Source organism: Acinonyx jubatus, chromosome A3 (genome assembly GCF_027475565.1).
Source record: "Acinonyx jubatus isolate Ajub_Pintada_27869175 chromosome A3, VMU_Ajub_asm_v1.0, whole genome shotgun sequence".
NCBI lineage: Eukaryota > Metazoa > Chordata > Mammalia > Carnivora > Felidae > Acinonyx > Acinonyx jubatus.
In genome coordinates this window covers 100,439,359-100,462,559 of record NC_069388.1, presented here as the reverse complement: position 1 = coordinate 100,462,559, position 23,201 = coordinate 100,439,359, and the positions used below count along the sequence as shown (strand labels likewise).

The 23,201-nt window shown below is 44.0% G+C and overlaps 1 protein-coding gene across 3 annotated transcripts; it reads left to right on the top strand.

The window, feature by feature from the left end:
• Positions 1 to 1,766: 1,766 nt before the first annotated feature.
• On the top strand, positions 1,767 to 20,256 carry LOC106978164 (interleukin 36 beta). Of its 3 annotated transcripts, none has more exons than XM_015075813.3 (5): positions 1,767 to 1,905; positions 2,842 to 2,929; positions 3,485 to 3,592; positions 6,206 to 6,345; positions 7,139 to 7,765. In XM_015075813.3, the coding sequence occupies exons 2-5, from the start codon at positions 2,914 to 2,916 to the stop codon at positions 7,349 to 7,351; spliced, it is 477 nt and encodes a 158-aa protein (XP_014931299.1). In that variant the 5' UTR covers positions 1,767 to 1,905; positions 2,842 to 2,913; the 3' UTR covers positions 7,352 to 7,765. The 3 variants fall into 3 exon arrangements, 2 of the variants coding, with proteins under 2 accessions (XP_014931299.1, XP_026889557.1); XM_027033756.2 differs by having other exon boundaries at positions 1,848 to 1,905; positions 2,897 to 2,929; XR_008289456.1 differs by lacking the exon at positions 1,767 to 1,905 and adding an exon at positions 16,857 to 20,256 and having other exon boundaries at positions 1,931 to 2,929; positions 7,139 to 7,427.
• Positions 20,257 to 23,201: the final 2,945 nt, after the last annotated feature.

Sequence of the window (23,201 nt, the reverse complement as noted above, 5' to 3'; positions counted from 1 at the left end):
AATGAATCTGAAAGGCTCCACATCTTATTAGCTGTGGTCCTGAATGAATTTGCATTAGTATATGAAGTATCCATATCAATGTGTCCTGAATGTTTGCTTCTTTGTACCTTATGGCAGGACATTGAGATCCTCTCCTCAAGATTTCCAAGTGGGTCCAGTCCTATATAAGGAGCATGGGGGTGATGTCATAGGCTCTGGACTTTCTTCTTTGAGCATGGAAATCAACTCATGCTAATGGATACCTGGGGAAACTCCTCTTCATAGCCACAGATTGATTTTGAATCCTAGTTTTGACTCAGACATACCTACTACACATTTGAGTATGAGTGCTTCATGATTCCACACTCTTGAGGGAATGGCCATGGAGCTACTCAGGACAAGATCATAATGACCTTTATATCCCACTGTGCAGTGAGAATCCCTTGGAAGACTATATAGTGTGAACTTGAGAGTGTCTTTATGTGTTAGGTAGGCTGATAAGGTAGCACAAATGTCAAGAGCTAGGATCTACTGGTAGTCAAAGCAAAAAGGCTGGTAGAGACAAATAGGCTGATCTGGGGTCTAGTGACAGACATAGGAGACTCAATAGGCCAGTTGCTACAGGAAGGTGTCATGTACTGGGGACTTTGCATACTCTTCTTTAACCAACACAATAATCCAGCAAGGTACAATGCATTCATATAACAGTCATCTTGGGATCAGAGATGTGAAAGGATTGTGCCAAGGACACAAGTCCAAAAGTTGCAAAGCCTAATTGTGAACATACATCTTTTGAATACGAGTCTCTGGCTCTTGAATACTAAACTACTGTCTTAGTCTGTTTTCTCCCTGAGAAACCCTAGCATTGTTTCAGAAGCTAGGGAGGCTAAGATATTAACCCACCAGTCCCTTCCCCCATTGGTTGAGGTTGCTATTGAAATAAATACCCTTGAGGTGTGAAGCAGACAGGTGCTAGAAACTGCCACAGTGATGGTGAACTCAGTTGGGCTGAAGGGATTGGGGCAGGGTATCTACAGCATTGTCTAAGCTTTCCTTCAGGGAAAACCTAATGTGTGTTCCTAATGTGTGTTTGCTAGATTAGAGCACTGGAGCATCTGGGAGGCATACTCCCTGCCCCACTAATCTAGGTCAGTGACCTATAGTCCATGATGGGCAGGGTGCCCAGGAGCTGGCCTTGCCCAGGGGAGGCTCCCTTGAGTGGAGAAGCAGCATGCATACAGGCTCTGAAAAGCTAGAGAAGCATACACTGGGGTGTTTTTACCTGGTCTGAGATTGGTAGAGAATATGGTGATTGTGAACCAGGAGTAGTTGCAAGCTCCACAGGTCTTAGGGGACCCATTCCTTCCTTAGTCTACTTCCTACCTTGAACCTACTGGGGGCTTCCACTCCTAGGAATAACATTCCAGTGTGTCATTTTGTGGCAAAAGAATCCAGTCATCAGCCCTGGGGCAGTCCCATAATGTTTCTTCCCTCAAACTCAGTGTTGATGACTATATTTCCTGGTTGTTGCTGTTAAGAGCTTACTTAGCATGCCCTACTTTTTCAGGGTGAATGGGCAAGTCACAGTCATACTTGGTTGACATTTACATAAAGACTCACTGAATCTCTGCACCAGGAACCAGAAAATATTCAGCGTCAGGCAGTCCCAACTCAAGTGAGGTAGAACCTCCTTCCTTCCCTGTGTGTATAAAAAGCTTGGAACCTGTTGGATTCAGTCAGAGCACCTAAGTCTGGAAGAAGCCATAGTCCATAATAACAGATTACAGGTGTAGTCTGAAGCCATGAAACCTGCTGATCTTTGATCTTCTCTTGCTTCTGGGGAGTCCTAGACAGCTTTCCAGAGCCCTTGGATACAGCTAGAACCTTTACTTTGGATCCAGGGGAAAAAGCATCTCTTGGACAAAGGTAATTTGAGCTCAGAAGCCATGTGTCTAAGCTTTCCTTTGGGGAAGACCTAATGTGCATCTACTAGCTCAGAGTACTGGAGCATCTGGTAGGTAGACTCCCCTCCCCACCAATCTAGGGCAGTGATCTAGAGTCCATGATGGACTTCTTTCACTGCTGTCCTTGGGGAGCCTTGGGGGACCTTGGTGGAAGGCACAGGATACTGGAGGAGCTAGGGCTACTTCCAAGAGTACAGGTGATGATTTGCTTACTTCCTGTCCATGGATAACTGTTGAATCGGGCACTGAGGATCCTGAGGCAGGGAGGGATATGAACAACTGGCTCTCACTGTGGGGGAGCTTGTGACCTTCTTAGGGAACTGTCCTGGTGCCCTAACCAGAAGCCCAGGAACAGATGACTCCTGACAATCAAAATACCTAATGGAACTTGTGGATGTCCGTGTGCAAGATCCTTAGGGATGCCTCTTTGGATGAAGAATGGGGGAAGATGGGGGTCAGAGAGGCCGATTTTCTGACAGTTATTTAGTAGCCAGGATAAGTGACTTGAAGACAGGATAAGTGGTGACTCACTAGATATGTGGGAGGCTAGAATGGAGATAGATGCACACTCTCCTCTCCCTTCCTTTGAATCCAGAGACTTGGTGCACTGAACAGTGCCCGAGGTGGTGCTCTGGAACCTCCTAACAATCACAGATGTGATGGATGGAGGGCATCCCAAGGCCACTGTAGTCTGAAGAACCAGGACTACCAGTCATGATAGAGATGGGAGTTTCCATTTGGGGTTTTCTGGCCTTGGAAAACCCCCTCCTTAGTCTCAGATGTGCATCTGGGACAGGAGCTTGGAGGCAGCTTTCTTAGAAGCATTTTTACACAAAATTCTGGGGTTGGGAAGGGGAGAGAACAGGATGACATGTTTTCTTCTTCCCTTTTCCACAAGACCTGCTGCTGACAACCTCCTCTCCATCGTCTGATTTACCTTGTCTTCTTCACAGGAAGCTCTGAAGCCAACATGGCCATCCCCCAAGGTGAGTGGTGAATCACAAACCAGCTTGGAAATATCTCCATCCTGCCTCACCAAAGATAATACAGTACAAGGGCCCCTATCATTTACTTAGCTACAGATGCATTTGCTCTTGCTAATATACTCAGATCATAAAACGTGCATTTGAAAATCTCAGAGCATTTAGATCTTTTCTTATTATGTATATTTGGAATTTATTTACTTTGTTAAACAGCATAAAGAAAAAAAACAAGAAACTGATGACAAACTTAAATATTTTTGGCTTTGTTACTACCCAGAGAGTATAAATTAGAAACAGACAAGTCACTGATATCCCTAGAAAAAAGACAAACCTTGAAAATCTCTTGGGGAGTATAAATGCAGGTAGATTCTTACAGATTCTTTGATCCACAAACCAGCTCCTGGCTTATTTCCCCTCCCTTTCTCCTTATAGCCACTCTTTCTCTGAGCAGTGAGCCTACCCCTAAGGATTCAGAAGTCATTATGACCAGGATGCAGCTAGAGTCCTGAAGTTTATAATAACCTTATATGTGTTTTGTGCTTTTCTGTCTTCTGGCAGCGGTAGACTATTCCAGAATCTTTGGTGTTCATGATTCTCTACAGATGGTGTGGGTCCTGAATGGAAATTCTTTAATAACAACTCCTTTTAACAACAATGTCAGTCCTGGTGAGTGACAATCAAAGCCACTTTTTCTTCTTAAAGGGGCACCAGTTCCACTGGAGATGGGGCTGAGCTTGCATGAGCTTACATGCCTTCGGCCTGTCCTGCTTCTGGGACCAATGTCCACAGGAAGGGCAAGCAAGGACAAGATAGTTCCCTTCCACAGAGGAAACCCTGCACCTAGAAATGAGGGGATGAGGGGTTGGCAGCCCTTCTTACCAAGAGAAAATGTCTTCAGATAAGGAGGGATTGTCCACTCAAACAGTATTTGACCTTCTTATTGGAGTTTTTCTCCTTTAAATTTCAACCATTGCTACCTATGTCCTCAGAATCAAACTTGATCATCTTTCCACTATACACTTTCCTAATTCGGTGTCCTCTCTTCTAATATTGGGGATATTCCTTCCTCCCATCAAAAGTCAATCTATCTCAGCTTCTTTCCCTCTTCTAGGACTTCAATGTTTGATTTAATTCTTCTCTTCCCTGTATATTCCACCTTTGTCTATCTACTGGATCCTTTCCATCACTGGTATATGTACTCTAATATAATATTGCTAAGTTTAATAGAAATTCCACCTTCTCTTGATCCCCACATTCCATTCCTACTTCCACTCTTTTTTCCCATATGCTAGTCTCAATACAGTTCTATGTACCAGTCATAGCCAAACTTCATGGAAGAGCTGGCTACATAACTTGTCTCTACTTTACCTTCTGCTCATGTTTGCATCAAACAACATGACTTCTGAACTGTTCTCTCAAGTTCCTCTTCCCAAGGTCACCAGATACACTCTCTGTCCTCACATTATTTGGTTCCTCAGCTGCAGTCAGCATAATTGGTAATTCTTTCTTTCTTGAACACCCTCCATCTTCTCCTTCTGTAGGAACATTCCCTTGTGGTTCACTGGCTTCTCTTTGGCATTCTCCTTTCTGACTCGACTTTTTCTGTACAATCTACAAATACTGGAGGTCCTCAGATCTCAGTCTGCAATCATTGTGCAACCCCACTGAAGGGATTGGGAGCTGGTCTCTTGGATTTATGGATCCAATGCCTCTATCACTCTGGCATTTATGCTTCCAACCAGAAGACCCTCTGAAAAATTTACCCATGTCCTCTTGATATCCTCTCAGACATCTCTAACTCCATCTATCCCAAGCAGAACTATGGACCTGACCTCTCAAAACTGCTGATCAGCCCAGTCTTCCCTATCTCCATTAGTGGCACTACCATTACCTGTTTCCTCCAGCGAGAAATGCAAGAGACATCCGTGATTCAATCTCTGTCCAGTCCAACAGCAAAGACTGATGAGTCTGTGTGCAAAATATGACTTATTTCTAAGATAATATCATGTCTCACCTGGACCACTACCATTGTCTTCTCACTGCCCTCCTTCCCACCTCATTTGTGTAGCCTCTCATCCACTCTCTACAAAGCATTAAGAGTGACCATTTGGACTATGTTAATTGAACAGTGTCTTTCCTATGTGTTTGTGTTTTAGGGGTGGGAAGTGGGGGCTAGTGGGGACACCTCAGGGACACCAGTCTTCTTTCAGAGCTACACAGGGGCCTTTACCCATCCTTTCTCCATAACACTCTCCCTCCAGACCCCCTCCATCATCCTATTCCCATGTCTTCATATACTAGTTTCCTCTTAACTTTCAGATCTTGGTTTGCATTTTACCTCTACAGAGAGGTCTTTCTTGACTCTTCTATGTAAATTTGGTCTCCTACTGTCTCAGGCTTTGGTTCTTCCCTCAAAGCAGATCTTGCAATTTATTGTGGTTCTGTCATTTCTCTGCTTACATCTTTTGGTCTCATCTTCCATAGGGGGAATGACAATGTCTCTCTTATCCTCATCTAAATCTCTGTGTGCTCACATGCATCCTTGTCCCGAGTCGGCATTCAATAAAGAGTGTTGACTGGAGAACTCTCAGCCCGCTGCCCAGAAGGATAGAAGCAGAACACCCAGGCTCCTGGGCTAAATTAGTTGGGAATTAAATTTAGCTGATAGTGACAAGAAACCCACATAACTGGGACTTAACTAAGAAGTTTACTTTAAAAAAAAAAAAAAGTTTATTTCTTTCTCATGAAAAAGAAGCCCGAGCAGGCAGGCTGAGGTTGGTATGGTGGCACCATGATGCTCCCATGGTCCAAGTATTCTAGCTTTCTGCTTTACCAAGCTCAAGTTCTCCTCAACCATCATCCACATATTTGAGGCAGGCAGTAAGAAGACACAACGTGTAAGAAAGGAGCTTCTCCCAGATGAGTCAACTCCTTTTAAAGAACATTCTTAGAAGCCCCACACAACACTTCCATGTTTATCTAGTGGGCTACAAGTTCAGCATATGATAAAATTTAGCTGCAAATGTGGTGGGGAATTTTATTTTTATTTTGGGGATGCAGTGTGCCCTGGTAACATCTGGGGTTCTGATATTAAGTGAAAGAAATGGGCTTCAGATAATGATGTAGGGTCTCAGCTACGTGATGAATAGGAAGAGGCTTCTGGGGGAGTCCTGGCTGCTCAGTGTCCCCCTCACTGGGAGGAGTAATGTCAGGTCAGAAGGACTGTCCTTTCTGCTCCTGGAGCCTGACACCCGTTTCCATTTTTCCTTGTGTTTCCAGTCAGTCTTGATTTAATGACATGTATGGACAAAGAATTCCATGATGCAGGAAAAGGCAATCCAGTTTACTTGGGAATCAAGAACAACCATCTTTGTCTTTTCTGTGCAGAAATTCAGGGCCAGCCAACTTTACAGCTTAAGGTGAGTGGTTGTACAGCTAATGAGAGAAGCACTGTGAGATGTACATTTTATTTCATTTAACGTATCACTGAACAAAAATAACATTTTTTCAATCCTGGATTGTTCAATTCTTGGCTGTCCCCCAAGTCAATAAATGCTGTTTTTGGTGTGGGTGTTAACACTCATTTTAATGTGAAAACATTCTCCAAAAACCAGAGAATACACCCACGAGAATGCTTCAGAAAGGCCAAAGAATGGTGGTTTCTCCATTCTCAGTTTTCTTTAACTACCTCCCAGAAATCCCCCACGATACTGGGCTGCTCGCACTTAAACAAAGGCCACTGTACGACAGAGGAGACAAGGGGGAGATTGTTAGTCTGGATTTTGTGGATTATATGCCTATGGTTCCTGTCCTGAAGGTAGCATTTATAGTTATGAAGCAAATCTTTTTGGTTATGATGAAAGCTTTAAGATCTAAACCCACTCGGAGGCTGAGAATCTTGTGAGACGCCCACACCTGTGGGTGGGTGCCCACCAAGAGCACCCACAAAAGAGACTTAAACCTCTCTCTGTTCTCAGGGAAGACAGAGCTGTCTCAGAGAATCAGAAGCACCTTGTATCATGGGATCCTGGGGTAGAGCCAAGCTATTAGGAGCCAGTGGGTTGCCTCTTCTGACACCTTGTGTCCTTTCATCTGGTTGTGTCCCTGGCCCCTGGCCCTCCCTTTGGGGAAAGCGGTCACTCTCAAGGGCTATGTTAGTTTAGACCCTTTCTCTCAGTAATCCTCTCTAATAAACCTTTTTCCTAATCCTAGGAGAAAAATATCATGGATGTACACAACAAGAAGAAAGCACAGAAGCCTTTTCTCTTTTTCCATAATAAGGAGGGCTCCACCTCCACTTTTCAGTCCGTCTCCTACCCTGACTGGTTCATAGCGACTTCCAAAATAGCAGGACAGCCTGTCATTCTCACCAAGGAGAGGGGCAAAGATTACATCACTAACTTCTATCTAGAGCCTCAGGACTAAATTCAGCCTGGGCTGTGGGTAACTGATTCCAGGAAAGAGGATCAAGCAATCAGAGAATCTTCCATTCAGAGACATAGTAGGTCATCTTCATAGACTAACATGCACTGATGCCCATCCGTAGCCCCACCTCATTCTCGTCACCCAAAACTACCTTTTCCTCTAGACGGCCATTTGTGCACCATGTTTCCTCATATGAACATCACCCCAGTATGAAACCTGAATCACTTTTTATTCTTTCCTGATCTTGTCCCACTATCCACTTAGTTGCCAAGTCCAGTTAAGTCAACATCCCAAATGCTTCTTACGCACACCCCTCTCTATACCTATTCCTTCTGACAACCTATGGCCTAGAGATGCGAGTTCCAAACATTTTTGTTCATACAACCCTATCAATAAAAGAGTATTATTTGTTAATTCTCTGCATGTATTATGATATGTATTCCCAAAGATGAATCTAAAGTTTCTAGTTAAGTAATCTTTACTCCCCATGTGGGACTCGAACTCATGACCCTGAGATCAAGAGTCACGTACTCTTCAAACTGAGCCAGCCAGGCCGCCCACCAAAGAGGAATCTAAGGATAAATGTGAAATACAAATGAATGGGAAGCTGTGAGCTGTACATTTATGATGTAGCCACTTTTCTGTGTGTACATATGTATGCTTCCATTAAAAGTTCGCTTTTAAAAAGAAAACAGATAAAGGTGAAATAAAAAATTTAAATGTCTTGATCATCATAACAGATTCATAATATCATTAGTCAATAATTTGACATGTAATACATACTTTGATTAAGATTAATTATTTACCGTAGTGAATTTAAATCAACCAGTATTTCAAAGAATCACTTAACAAGGGTGCCTGGGTGGCTCAGTTAAGTGTCTGACTCTTGGTTTTGGTCATGATCTTACAGTTCACAAGTTCGAGCCCCGTGTCGGGCTATGCTCTAGCAGTGCAGAGCCTGGTTGGGATTCTGTCTCCCTCTCTCTCTGTGTCTCCCCTGCTTGCTCTCTGTCTTTCTCTCAAAGACAAACAAACAAACAAACAAACAAAAACCAAAAAACAAACTGCCCATGGTTCTGAGCTAATCCTTGAATCCCCTCTTACATCCTGGTGGCATGCCTCTTACTCCAGTCAATGCTGTGCAACCAGCTCGGAGAAGGTATAAATAACCTGACAGCGTGTTATCTCAGCTACACCAAGCATCTGTCTCTCTCTGCTCGGAGGCTCCTAGGACACCATGGGGAAAGACTTGTAGGAACCCACTTGGCACTCACACATGTACACGCTTGGAAGTAAGAGGGAGCAGCTCCACAAGGAACCCTTGACCGTCGTGGGGAGGGGGTGGGAGTAGATGGGAACATGCTACTTGCTGTGACCATTCAAGTGTACAATTCTGAGATGCATTCTACCTGCACAGTACCTTGGAGGGTCCCAGTGGGATTGAGTCATTGTCGCCCATGGCAGTGCTGAGCTCAAGAACATAGCCTTGCATTGGCTTGCCTCATTTCCCTGCTTCAGTTTCTTCAGGCCCCAATCCTGTTCCCTGGGGTCACTTCTCATTATCGGAATGCAAGCCCTTCTCTCAGGTCCTGCTTTCTGGTGTAAACCCAGGGTAAGGCAGATTCGGTCAAAGCGAGCTTCTTTCGTCTACCACCTATTCCCAACGCATTGGATTTCTTCCCTCCGTGCCTCTGCGCGTGCTTTTGCAAACATCTCAAGCACTGTCATCACTGTGTATCTTATCCGCCCCTTATGTCTTCCTAACATCCTACGTCTGTCTAAAGTGTTCAGAAGCCACTCCTCATTCTCCCAACGAAATACAACATCTTCTCTTCTCTGAGGTCTATAGCACTTTACCTTATCCTGAGACATTTCTTTTGTTAGACTCATGCTGGAGTTTTTTTCCTTGTCTTGGCCTCTTTTCTCTCTTTTCAGCCAAATTCTAGGTACATTAGAAGGCAGAGATTGTATCTTTGAGAACCCTATACTCCTTGGGTGCCAGATCTTGCCTCCTACATGGCAGTTGTTGAAACAAATGAATTCTCACTGCATGTACTAACGTCTTCCATTGATACTCAAGTGTGTCAGAGTGGAGTTTGCTCGATCAAGGCAGAGACAGCCCTAACTGCAATAAGGGCACGAGGAACATCAAAGCTCCTCAGAGAAGGTGGGGAAGGACAGCACAGAAAGGCTGACTAGGAGCTTCCCTGTCTCAACTTTTCCTCCTCCTGTGCCAGTCTGACCTTGGGGGACTGTAATGATGTCAGGATATCCTCTCAGGAGAGGGTGGATATAGAAACAAAGCACAGCCCAGAGCTTCCCAGAGAGCCTCCAGCCAATGCCCATTGGCATCTTCTTCTTGGATTTTGTCCAAACCCTCACCAACGCACATTCATGCACTCATAAACCATTTGGGGGCACAGGAAAAGGACACCAGGGGAATCCAGTGTTTTGGTTTTTTTCTCTGACAAGGTCAGGACGCAGCACCAGATGACCCCAGGGATGACTATGAGAGACTTGTGGCAGCAATGAAATGGACATATAGTAAGCAAGTTTTCTGAGAAGGGTAATGCGAGGAATGTGAGTTCTGTAGGTAGCTGAATGTGTAGAAAGAATAGTAGATAGTGATGAAACAAAAACAATGTAACCCTAGGCTGTGCTTATAAATATTAGCTTCTCAGAAATCCCAAGAGCACTGGACATGAGCAGGGGGTAGATGGCCAGCCCGCCTACACTCTTCTCTCTGAAAGAGGAGGTGAGGAAGTGGTGGTGGTGAAGGAGGAGGAGGAGGGAGGGGGAGGGGGAGAAGAAGGAGGAGGGGGAGGGGGAGGGGGAGGAACCATAGAAGGAGCCAAGAGGTGTTCTCAGATATTTTACTGGCTCTCTTAGTTCCAGGGAGGTTTTAGTCTATTTGGGCTACTGTAACAAAATTCCATAGACTAGGAGGCTTAACAAACATGATGTCTCGCAGCTCTGGAGGCTGGAAGTCTGATATGAGGATGCCAGCACAGTCAGGTGAGGGCCCTTGGCAGGTTGCAGACTTCTCATTGTGTCCTCACATGGTAGAAGGGGAGAGGAAGGTCTCCTAGGCCTCTCTTAAATGGCTATTGGTCTCATTCATGAGGGCGCTGCCCTCATGATCTAATCACCTCCCAAAGGCCCCACCTCTTAATCTGATCACACTGGGCATTAGGATTACACCATAGGAATTTTGAAGGACTCAGACATGCCTATTCCCACACCCATCTTCTCCTTCTCAGTTACTCAAGACAGAAACCTAGGAGCCGTCCTTGATTCCTCCTTTCCTTGGAACCCTACCTCTAATTCATGAAGTCTGTCTCCAAAGAAGGCTACCTTCAAAAGACATCTCCAGTACACCCGTCTCTCTTCAACTTCTCTGCCACTCACCACTCCATACCAAGTAGCAGCGATAGCTCACTGGTGCTATAAATCAGACTCCTGACTCGTGAGTTCTGCCTGCTCCTCCCTCTGCCCATTCAGTCTGGTCTCCACAAGCTGGACAGGGTTATCTCCATAAATGGAAATCTAAGCTATGTAGTTTCAATGTTTACCCCTTCAATGCTTCCATTTGCACTTATAAGGAAATGCAAATTCCCTACCATATTTTCAGCGTTGCCTGGATGGCCTGACCCCCATGTCCAACCCCTCTTCCAGGTAATTCTCTTTCCATCTCTATTCTCAGTCATGCCAATCTTTCAGTTCCTTGAACCTGCCAAATTCTTTACAGCCTCGGGACCTTTGCATATGATGTGCTCATGCACATCCCTATACCTGTATCGTTTTACTCTGATTCTCTGCCTTTCTGGCTCCTTCAAGTCACTTCTTTATATGTCACCTTCTCAGAGAAGCCTTCCTTGACCACCATGTCTGAAGTAAGCCCCTTCTTCTACCTCCTGAATTTTCTATCTCTCGTTTTTGACTGTTTATCCTTCACACAATTTATCTTTCTTTATCTCTACTTCCTCCTTACGTACATTACAGTCCTTGATTGCAGGGAAGTAACGTTTGTCTAGTTTACCACTATATCCCCAGTCCCTAGCACAGTGTTTGTGTTTAATAAATATATGTTGAATAAATACATTGCTAATAAATTAATTAGTGAATGAATGATTGAAGACCTGCCTTCCTTCCCAGGCAGCCTGCCCTCCTTCGTGAGATTGGCCTCATTTAGAATAAAACCTACCTTCCTGTTCCTACGTCATGGAACGTCATGGAAAAAGGAGCTCCCGTGTCCACAGAGTCCTTCAGCTTTGTGAATACTACTTCTGTTGCCTTCTTTAACCTCTCTTTCTCCTCTGATGTAATCCACCAAAGAGGGAGAACAGTTCTTCCTCACTCCTGATGTCTCCTGCCATCACACACCTGTTCTCTGCTCTCCCTCCCTCCCTCCCCCCCGCTACCCAAGTGGAGGCAAGACCATACGTCCTAGTGCACACCTACTGTCCTGGTGTAATCGCCAGTACCACCGCCTTTCCCTTTCAAAAGTGCCATGTTTTGTGATAAATGATGTGGTCACCCTACTTATTAGAAAAAGGGATAGTGTGGCTCAGTTGCTATTTGCCTACTTTCCACTGGGAACCAACTGAATTGAAGAAAGCATCCTTATAGAGGTGAAATGACAGAAACATTTTGTGGAACTGTCCTGAGTCAGGTGCCTGGACCCTGTTCTATCTGAACATGGAAGCTCCCTGGTGTCAGGGAGAATACTTCCTCAGGCTGAATGAAGGAATTCTGGTGAGGAGCACCTCCACCTGACAGGTCCCCAGCTTCTCAGAGTCCAGGGAAGGTCACTCCTGTGAGCATCCTGGTCCTTAAAAACAGATTGAAAATCCCTCTGTTAGGATTACAGAAGACAGAGGCACTTTCTCCAAGACTGAGACTCTAGTTTATAGCTTTTCCCGGTAATCTCTTTTCAGTTCCCAGTGCCTGGAAAGTGTGGGCTTTTCTAGAGATTTGTGAAGACAGAGACTCTTCTAGCATTCCCTATGCCAGCAGAGCTTGAAGGGACCGTGGGGTAATATTCTTCAGAAGCAGTTGGTGGAAACTGCCACCCCAGCTCAGAACTTTGGGATATATAGGAGGGTGGAAGATAATCCCAGACGTCCTCAAGACTCATGTAAAGAAGATGGGGTTGGCAGAAGGCTTGGAACCATGAGATTTTTCTCTAAGGGAGCAATGGGTCAAGTGATGAGATGCTGAATCCCAAAAAGAGTTTGAGCCTGGGAGTTACTTAAGTCCTTCGGACAGTGCTTAACAGTGGGTAGAGGCAGGGTGACACCAATAGTCATATCCTCCCCAACAGCCACACACACCCCACCTACTGAAATCTGATGAAACCAGACTACACCCAAGAGTGTGGGAACACCTTCCCTGCAGATCCAAAGCCAGTGCCCCACAGAGGGGGCTGTGACTTTCCTATTTTTGCTCTTTGCTTGCAGCGTTTTGGCCCTAAGCCTGGTAAAAGGGTTCCAAAACCAAAACATCATCTCCTCTTCCCCTACCATTCTGAGAAAAATGACGAGAAAGTTAGGACACCCTGACTGGGTATTGTTAGGGGGCCTGATAATCAGGTGGGAAAGTGGAGTGAATACTGCAAAATCTAAAGAAGTGACTGCTCTAAAGGAAAATAAAAAAATGAAATATTTTGACATTTATACCTAGATGATTAGATGGCCACTTATAAATGGGTTGAAAAGCAAATAGACCAAGGAGAAGAAAGACCCAGGAGTCATAGGATGGGGGCTTAGCCCTGGAGAGGGGCATGGGGATTCCTGCGAAAGCATAGAGAATACCTTTCCTGAAAAGATCTGAAGATTGGGCTAAGAGAAGGAAGATGGTGTGGGGCAAGATTCTGTTGTTTATAGTTATGCATTTAAAAAATTCTATCTAGCCTTTTTGAAATGTTTATTTACTTATTTTGAGGGGCACAGAGGGGCAGAGAGCGAGGGAGACCGAGAATCCTAAGCCGGTTCTGCTCCCAAAGTGGGGCTCAATCCTGTGACTGTGCATCATGACCTGAGCCAAAATCAAGAGTCGCATGTTTAACTGACTGAGCCACCAGGCACCCCTCTATCTGCCTTTTAAAAATAATGTGTATATTACAATGATAAAAATTAAAATGAATTAAAATAGTATGATGCTGTGCCCTTGTTTTACTCATCTGGAAATGTCTTTCTTTTTTCACTGGGAATGGGAACTGATTCCCTTTTAAGGAGATAAATATAGGAAATCCAGGAGGGTTTATCTAAATCACAAAAATGGCATCTTTCCTCTTTTCTCCAGAGAGGAAAACCAAACCTCTGGTGAATACACTTGAGCACATCAAGCTCATTTTTCACATTCATTTTCACCTGGATGTTGGAGTTTCTGCCTCAATCCTTGTCTTTCTTGGTGACAAAGTCAATGATGAACTAGAACTTCCATCCCCTGACCCTTCTGTGGATGCCCAAATAGCTCAGGGCACCTGGACAGGTCATTCTCGGGCCTTCAGAGGCCCTTGAGCCAATGAATGAGTAAGTACTTGATCCTGTCCAGAGTGCCTCATCCTGCTTTCTCAAAGAAAGGAACCCAGAGATGTCCCTCTCCTGGTTTAGAATAAGGTGGATACTATTGGAGACCAGCCTTGGTGATTCAGCCGATCAGAGGAGGCCCTGTCTGGGCAAGATGAAATCTAGGGCTGCACTGCCCTGCCTGCATCCTACCTGTAGGCAATTTGCCCTTCCCTGAGTTTCTCCAGTCTGGAGAGTGTAATCGAATCATGGTAACTGTAGCATAATAATTGCTAAACTAAACCTGAATCTATAGAGTGGGAGGAGCCCTGGCTCTAGATTCCTTCTTCTGACCCTTAGGTATGTTTGTCAGTGCTTGAGAAACAAGTGGCATCCCTCTCTGTCCCTCTCCATGGTGCACACGGGTGTCTGCATGCATCTGCGACCGCAGATAGAAGCTGTGTATCACCATGTCCCGGTTCTTTCTGCCATGAACTTCCATGGATGTTCCAGCATCAAGAATGCTTTGCTGTTTCTGAATTCCTTTGAGACTTGTTTGTGGGTTCTCTCAATAGACCAGAGAGTGCAACCATATGCTCTTTTGGAAGGCTTGGCTCCTATAGAAGACCCAGCTGGTCCATAATTTCTGTTTTTGTACAATCTTCGAATCATTATATGAATAATGGGATTCTTCTGCATCCTTTTTGTTGTCTTTTTATTTTGTCTAGTTTTAAACACACTCAAGTGCCCTTTAGGCAATTGGGCTTAGTAACTGCCAGATATGATTTAGAGGCAAATTCTCATCAAAATCGAATACTAAATTTTAGGTGCTGATTTGACTCTTCAATTGACTCAGCTCAATTAAAGGAGTGCATGTTTGGTACTATTAAATTTGCATGGATAATTTTGTGTTTCTTAGTCTAATTTAGTGTATGCATCATAATTAGGGTAGTTCTGCAATGAGAGAATTTCCTTGGGCATTTCCCTCCTTGAGGGAATGAATAACAGGAGTTTCAGTGAGCCTTTGAAGCTGACATTTGAAGTTCAGTGGTATTGTTCCTTCTGAGGTTAAATGATAGCTTGATGGGCACCTTCTTCCCCTCCACTACAAAGCCCTAAGTGGGGCTGAGATATCCCCAGAGGACAGATTGTATTGATAACTTGGGCCAGGAAACAGCTTGCGATCTGAGCTTTGCACTTCCAAACAGGAAAGATGCTTTTCTTTTTTCCCTTCTTGCTATAAGATGGTGGAGAGGAGGCTTTAGAGAACAAAGTATCCAGACCAGATCCACAAGTCCAGCTCCAGAGGGCTTCTCATTGCTGGCTGGGCTCAGGGATCTGCCCAAGAGAGTGAAAGATGTGAGAACTAAATTGGCTAATGGCATAGTATTTTTTTAAATTTTATTTAAATCCAAGTTAGTTAACATGTAGTGTAATAATAGTTTCACGAGTAGAAACCAATGATTCATCACTTACATATAACATCCAGTGTTCATCCCTACAGTGCCCTCCTTAATGCCCATCGCCCATTTAGCCCATCCCCCCTCCCCTCCCTTCCAACAACCCTCAGTTTGTTCTCTGTATTTAGGAGTCTCTTATAGTTTGCCTCCCTCTCTTTTTTATCTTGTTTTCCTTCCTTTCCCCTATGTTCATCTGTTTTGTTTCTTAGATTCCACATATGAGTGAAATCATGTGATATTTATCTTTCTATGACTGACTTACTACGCTTAGTATAATACACTCTAGTTCCATCCACATTGTTGCAAATGGCAAGATTTCATTCTTTTTGATTGCCGAGTAATACTCCAGAGTGTGTGTGTGCGTGTGTGTGTGTGTGTGTGTGTGTGACATCTTTTTTATCTATTCAGCTAATGATGTAGTTTTAACCCAAATGCTATTTACGTCTGAGCCACCTTTGCTGGTCCTCTGTGCAGAGCAAGTTAATATCAGTCCTTCATTTTCTTTACTTCAGTCACTCTTGGCCTCTGACCAAAAACCAAACTCTGCCCTTTTCCCATCTGGGACCAGCAACAGTTGAGAGGGAAGGGGCCCAGAGCTAGGGGACCAGAAGGCTAGCTGCCCAGGAATGGCCTTCTTTGAGGCCAGACCCGGGGGTGGGATGTAGCTGGATCACTCTGAACATTTTCCATTTGGGAATTTTGCGTTCCATTGTTAGAAAATTTAATCTCTCCCCAGTTAGGATATATATATTGTTAGAGTTGAGTTTTTATTTATTATTAAAACAAAAAGCCCAGCTCTGCCAAGACCTGAGTGTCCCCTGAGGGAATGTCCTCAGTTGGATGGTCTTGAGACCTGATAGGGGTGGCCTGGCCAGACTCTTGCTTGAACAGAGACTCAAGAGGTGACGATATGATGTGTGCATAAAGTAAATATGGACACTTGCAAAAAACTCAAAACCAAAACCAAAATATGGTCATTGTGTACCAAATCCTGTCCTGTGGTACTTCTATTTCTTTGCAAATAGAGGAGCTTTCTTACTGGGAAGTCAAATGGTTCTGGACGTGCCCATTTGTTTTCAGGAAATCTCTGCTCCATGTTTCTTCTCTAGAAGGTCCAATTCCTATAGAAAAGAAAGGTAGTTTCCTGATGGGAAATATTTAACCCAGCTGTGACCTCTGGTTGCATCACTGTGCTGGTTCATACAGAGTGAGATATATGGTAGTGGGTGACATCCTTGAGTCTCAGTCCAGTCTGGCTACAAGCTGAGGAGGCTGACTAATGTTGGGAAAGATACAGGATAGTGAAGACTAAGTCTCAGATGAGAGACCATGGGATTGGTTATTTTAGGAAGTCATGACCCCAGAATGCAGGGAGAAGAGATAAGCTTCATGACTTCAAGGATCAGTGGTAGGAGAGGGAGGCAGAGAGACAGAAATGAGGACAAGAGATTGAGCTTCAGATGGATTCAGAGACAGGCTGAGAGAGCCCATCCCTTCCCCTCAACTGCTCAATCTCCATCTATGCCTGTGTTTCAGGTGATGAACTCAGCAAGGAGACTGACTCAGTGCGAAACTTCCCATTGCAGACCAGACAAAGCACGTCCTCGTGGGATCTACTTCCTTTATCACCGGACTGAAGGCAAGTAATCATGGGTCTAAAGGCTGAGGACAGAGAAAGGGAAGGGTGGTCTCAGATTTCTGCATCTGGCCTCTTGTTTCTGAGTTTGATATCAACTAGTGAAGATTGGACTTTGGATGCCAAACTCACTCCAGGCATCTTGGTGTCCAAGGAGGTAGTCAGTGTGTGCTTTGTAGGATGAGGCAGGCACCAACTTTGAGTTCTGCTCTTTCTTGACCCTTAACCATTACAAGCTGAATGACAGAGTCCCACTGTGCACTCATTACAAAACTCAGTGAACACGAAAGAAGGAAAAATCAGATAACCCCAAACGTGGTCACCACCCTCACCCTGTGGGCATCCTCACTATGGCACATTTCTCCAGCTAAAAACACTGATTAGCTTTGTATTTAGTTGGGTCAGGAAAGATTTTTAAAATAGCTGGAGTAACTATCAAATTAACATAGAGGATGTAACTTCCAAAGTTGAGGGAAGGATGAACAAAGGAGAAACAAAACCTCACTCATCCAGATGAAGGCACTAAATGAAGGAGAAAAAGAAACAAGAGAAAGAAAGAAAGAAAGAAAGAAAGAAAGAAAGAAAGAAAGAAAGAAAGAAAGGAAGAGAAAGAAAGAAAACAAAAGGATGGTAGAAATAAATTGACATATTTCAGTAATTAGTCAATTTAAATTAACTTTCCAGTTAAAAGAAGGTTACCAGACTAGAAAAAGAAATACTGCAATGTGCTAATTACAGGAGACATCCTTAGAACTAAAAGGCATGAGTTTCTTTCAGTGTCACTGAGTAGGCTCTGATTGGACCAAGACTTTCACAAAACCAACTACAAGAGCTGGTGGGAAATGGGGAGGGACCCAGAATGCATTGGTGACCAAGCATAAGCAAACACATGCAAGCACATTCTGCAGGGGAGTAGCTACTTGGAAAAATATGTCCAATTTTTATTCTGATGGCAGGCTTAAGCCGCACAGCATAAGACAACTAAAGCTAAACCCTAAAGTCCTCCTTGAAGAACCAGGGGACAGATCTGGGACAACCACAGCACTGGAAAGTAAGGGGGTAATCTTAGAAGGAGAGAGGCAGGGGCATCTGGGTGGCTCAGTAGGTTAAGCATCCGACTTCGGCTCAGGTCATGATCTCATGTTTTGTGGGTTTGAGCCTTGTGTTGGGCTCTGTGCTGACAGCTCAGAATCTGGAGCCTGCTTCAGATTGCGTCCCCCTCTTTCTCTCTGCCCTTCCTCTGCCCCCTTCTCTGCTTGTGCTCTCTCTCTCTCTCAAAAATAAATAAACACTTAAAAAAAAAAAAAAGGAGAGAGGCAGTGAGGGAGAGCTCAAAATTCAGTGTAAAAAGTGCCCAAATCCCTGGCTGACCCTCGAGCTATGCCTAGAAGCCCAGCTAAAGGTAAAGGAACTGATCTGACATATTTCCTGCCACTTGAGGGACAGGGTTTGTATTTTGAGTCTAATGAAGTTACTGCATGGTAGAGCAGAAATATAAATTTCTTCAAAGGAGTGTAACAGATATAGAGCGTTATAATATATAACGTTTATAATGCCCAGGGAACAATTCAAAGTTACGAGGAACAAAGAATGTGTGCTCCTGTGTCAAGAATTATGGCAATGACGACCAACCCTGAAATGATCTAGATGTCAGAATTAGTGGGCAAGAATTGTAAAACAGAACCATCTTAACAGAATAAAGGAGAAATGCCATATGATTATTTCAATGGCTACAGAGAAAACATTAGGTTAAAGTTAACCCCTACTCATGATATACACTCTCAGTCCACCAGGAACAGAAAAAACTTTTTCAGTATCTAAAAGGGCATCTACACACACACACACACACACACACACACACACACACAAATCTACAGCTCACACTTAATGGTGAGAGACTGGATGTTTTTTCCTGAGATCGGTAATCAGTCAAGGATGGTTGTATTCAACATTTTACCAGAGATCCTAGCCATTTAAATTAAAAATAAATTAAATTAAAATATCCAAGGAATGAAGACCCGAAAATAAGGAAAGCTGTCCCTATTTGCAGACGATATGATTGTATGGAAAATCCTGAGAAATCTACAGAACAACTACCAGAACTAATAAGTGTAAGGTGGCAGGATACCGTGTTAATATAGGAAAGTTAATTGCATTTTTTAATGTTTATTTATTTACTTTGAGTGGGGGGAAGGGACGGGGGGGGGGGGGGGGCGGAGAAAACATTCCAAGCAGGCTCCGTGCTGTCAGCGCAGAGCCCAACGCGGGGTTCAATCTCACGAACACTGAGATGATGACCTGAGCAGAAACCAAGAGCCAGATGAATAATCCACTGAGCCACCCAGGAGCCCCTAACGGTATTTCTTAAACAAATAACAAACTTTCTTTAAAAAATTGCAGTATAACATACACAGAGGACACTGCACAGCTCATCAGGATATAGTTTGCGGAATTTTCCGATTATACACATAAGCAGCCAGAAGCAGCCCTTGCTCCTTGCAGCCACTATTTCTACCTCAGCGTGTGGCTAACCCCTAGCCTGATGTCCAACACCATGGATTGGTTTTCCTCAGTTTTGAATTATGTAAATGAAACAATGCAGCATGCCTTCTTTTTGTGCTTGGTTTCTTTCGCAATATTATGTTTGAGAACCACCTTTGAAGTTAAGCAAAAAAGCAAACTTTAAATAAATAACACACTTGCATGATTTTTTTAAAAAATTCAGGTAGGATGAAGGGAACAAAGTGAAAATCAGTTCTGCCTCCCAACCCATTTTCTCATTTTCTTTTTTGCCTAGAGATAATTTAATTGACTTTTTCCAGTTTGCAGACTATCTTTGGAGAGAAATTTAGGACACAAACAGGCCTCTGAATGTGTACTTTTTCCACATACATGGTAGCACATGCTACATATAGAAGAGGACCCTTCAGAGGATGTACTTCTGAGATATTTTCTGAGTCAACCTACTCTTTCTCCATCCCTGTTGTCATTGTTCATTCACCGTTGAAGAATAAGGGGCTGTTAGTTTGTGACTGTCCCTCAAGTTGGGATTGTCTGGCATTTCCTCATGATTAGATTCAGCTTATGCACGGTTGGCAGGAACATTCCAGAAGAGATCACGTGTCCTTCTCAGTGTATCATCTGTAAGGAGATGCCTTGTGTTGGCTTGTGCCCTTACTGGTAAATGAAATTTTGGCCACTTGGTTAAGGTGAGGTTGGCTAGGTTTCTCCACTGCAAAATTCCCAATTTTTCTTTTGTTTAAAGATTTTTTTAAATTATTTATTCATTTTTTAAAATATTTTTTTTAATTTTTTTTAACGTTTATTTATTTTTGAGACAGAGAGAGACAGAGCATGAACAGGGGGGGCAGAGAGAGAGGTGAGGTTGCTAGTTCTCACTGCAAATCCAATTTTCTTTGTTAAGATTTTTTAAATTTATCATTTTTAAATTTTTTTATTTTTTACGTTATTATTTTGAGACAGAGAGACAGAGCATGAACAGGGGGGGCAGAGAGAGAGGGAGACACAGAATCTGAAACAGGCTCCAGGCTCTGAGCAGTCAGCACAGAGCCTGACGCGGGGCTCGAACTCACGGACCGTGAGATCGTGACCTGAGCCGAAGTCGGATGCTTAACCAACTGAGCCACCCAGGCGCCCCTAAAATATTTATTTTTTGAGAGAGAGACACACACAGAGTGTGAGCTGAGGAGGGACAGAGAGAGAGGGAGACACAGAGTCTGAAGCAGGCTCCAGGCTCTGAGCTATCAGCACATAGCTCGACATGGGGCCCAAACTCACAAACCGCGGGATCATGACCCGAGCCGAAGTCAGACGTTCAATTGACTGAGCCACCCAGGCGCCCCACCAATTTTCCTTTTGTAATTGATAGGTAGTCTGTGAGGAGATTCTTTAAGGCAATGTACATCTTGTGCTTATCAAACATTTGCTTAAAGGTTTTAACTCTTGTTGATGATTTTTGCCTGAATCAGTCATTACTATGATGATTGCAAAATATTACTACGTTTATTTTTATTATCCTTGAACTCACTGTATTTTTTTATATGGTGACAGCAAGCTGTTAGAAAATGAAATAAAAAAGCAATTCCATTTATAATAAAATACTTAGGAGAGATTTAACAAAAGATGTAAAAGATCCATACGTGGCTGTAAACTTAAAAATGGTCAAGATGATAAATTTGTTAAGTGTATTTTACCACAGTTAGATATAATGATAATAATAATAATAATAAATTAGAAAAGACAAATATGTAAACACTTATATAATAACTGTTATATATTTTTTCTGCCTATTGTTTTGTTTTTATTTACATATGCAGCTACACAGAGTTCTGCTTTTTTTTTTTAATTTTTTTAACATTTATTCATTTTTGAAAGGCAGAGAGAGACAGAGCGTGAATGGGGGAGGGGCAGAGAGAGAGGGAGACACAGAAACAAGCAGGCTCCAGGCTCCAAGCTGTCAGCACAGTGCCCAACGCGGGGCTCGAACTCACAGACCGCGAGATCACGACCTGAGCCAAAGTCGGCCGCTTAACCAACTGAGCCACCCAGGCGCCCCAGAGTTCTGCTTTTTTAAAAAATAATTTATTGTCAAGTTAGCTAACATACAGTGTATAATGTGAGACAGGAGACCATCAAAATCCAAGAGGAGAAAACAGGCAACAACCTCTTTGACCTCGGCCACAGCAGCATGTAGATATTAAAAAAAGAAGTAGTCCCTGGTTCTTGAGGCGTTTTGAAAGGAGATGATTCTACTCCATCAGTGCTAAGTGTCACAGTCAGAGCCAAGGAAGGCTTGAGGCCTCCTCTGGGGGAGCCCCAAGGCAGTTGGCCTGGCCTTGTCTAATTCTGCTATGGATGCTCACTGGTCCAGGTCCTCTGTGGAAGGAGACAAAAAACAAAAAAAACCCCGCGGAGGAAAGACTGTCCAATCCAGCCTGGCCAAGAGTGGCCTCTCTGTGGGGTCATAGCCTTGCACCCAGAGCCTGTGCTTTGGCTGGGCAGGAGGAGGCTATGGCCCAGAAAGCAAAGATGGGGCCAGACCAGTACTCTTCCTGACCTGTTGGCTTTTCCTTTCCACAATTGGCTTATTTCCAATTTTCAGCTACAGAATCTGGTTCACGTCCTAGCTGTTCTGTGGACAGAGGTCCAGCAATGGCCAAACCACACAATCTGTGGGAGGTGAGTCCTAGACTCTTGGAGGCCTCAGAAGTACAGATGAACAAAGCACCTGGACCTGCTTTGGAGGGTCTCACCATGATCTGAGGTGAGGAGGTTGCCAATGGCTCTTCTGTCCTTGGTGACTCAGTCAGGAGAAACTGCCCGTAGGTGTGACACACACAAGTCTCACCCCATCGTTGTCTACACACTTCCCGGTTCCAGCTTGTAGAACTGGCCCTTCCCTAGACCCTCCACCCTGGAAGATGCCAGGGGACTAAGCAAAAACAACAAAGCAACACGTTCTGGCTCAGCACGTTCTGGCTGCAGTGACATGACCCACAAACTTCCCTGTGATTTCACAGGGTTTCCAGTGTTAACTCAAATATGCTGTGAGCCAAGTAGCACCTTCCGTTCTGTTGCTCCCCACAGCGACCACAGGATGTGGCTGTAGTTGGGGTAGGGGTCCTGGGCTGTGGTAGGAGGTAACCTTCTGTTCACAGCTCCCTGGAGGCTGTGTGTCTATGTATCACCATCATCTCCCCTATGCCAGGTAGGGCCTTCATGGTTGTTCTAAGCCACGAAAAGTCACTCTAGGGAATGAAGAATTCCCTCTGTCCTGATGTGTACCACACTCTGTCTTGGTGGGAGCCCTTTGTCTCTGGACCAACTCTATTGGTTTCTTCTGACTTTTTTGAAGCCTCTGTTCTTCTCAAGAAGCCCCTTAGTCCTTTCTGCAAAAGACTCCTGGAAGGGAGCCCCTCTGGCCTCCAGCTCTGCCCTCCATTCCTTGATTGCTTGAATCTATAAGCATTACATGGTTTATTCGTTCACAGTGGGGAATGGGGATGAGTTAGTATGAAATTGAATTGCCAGAGTACTAATACCAGGTCCATCTCTTACTAGTTTGTGACCTTGGCTTTAGTTACTTAATCTCTCCATGCCTGACTTTGTCTTAACGGTTCAATGGGAATAAAAATTGCACTCACTTCACAGGCCCGATGGCACAATGCCTATATTGCTTTCAAGATAATGCTTGACCCAGTGAATGTGCAGCAAATGTTAACCTT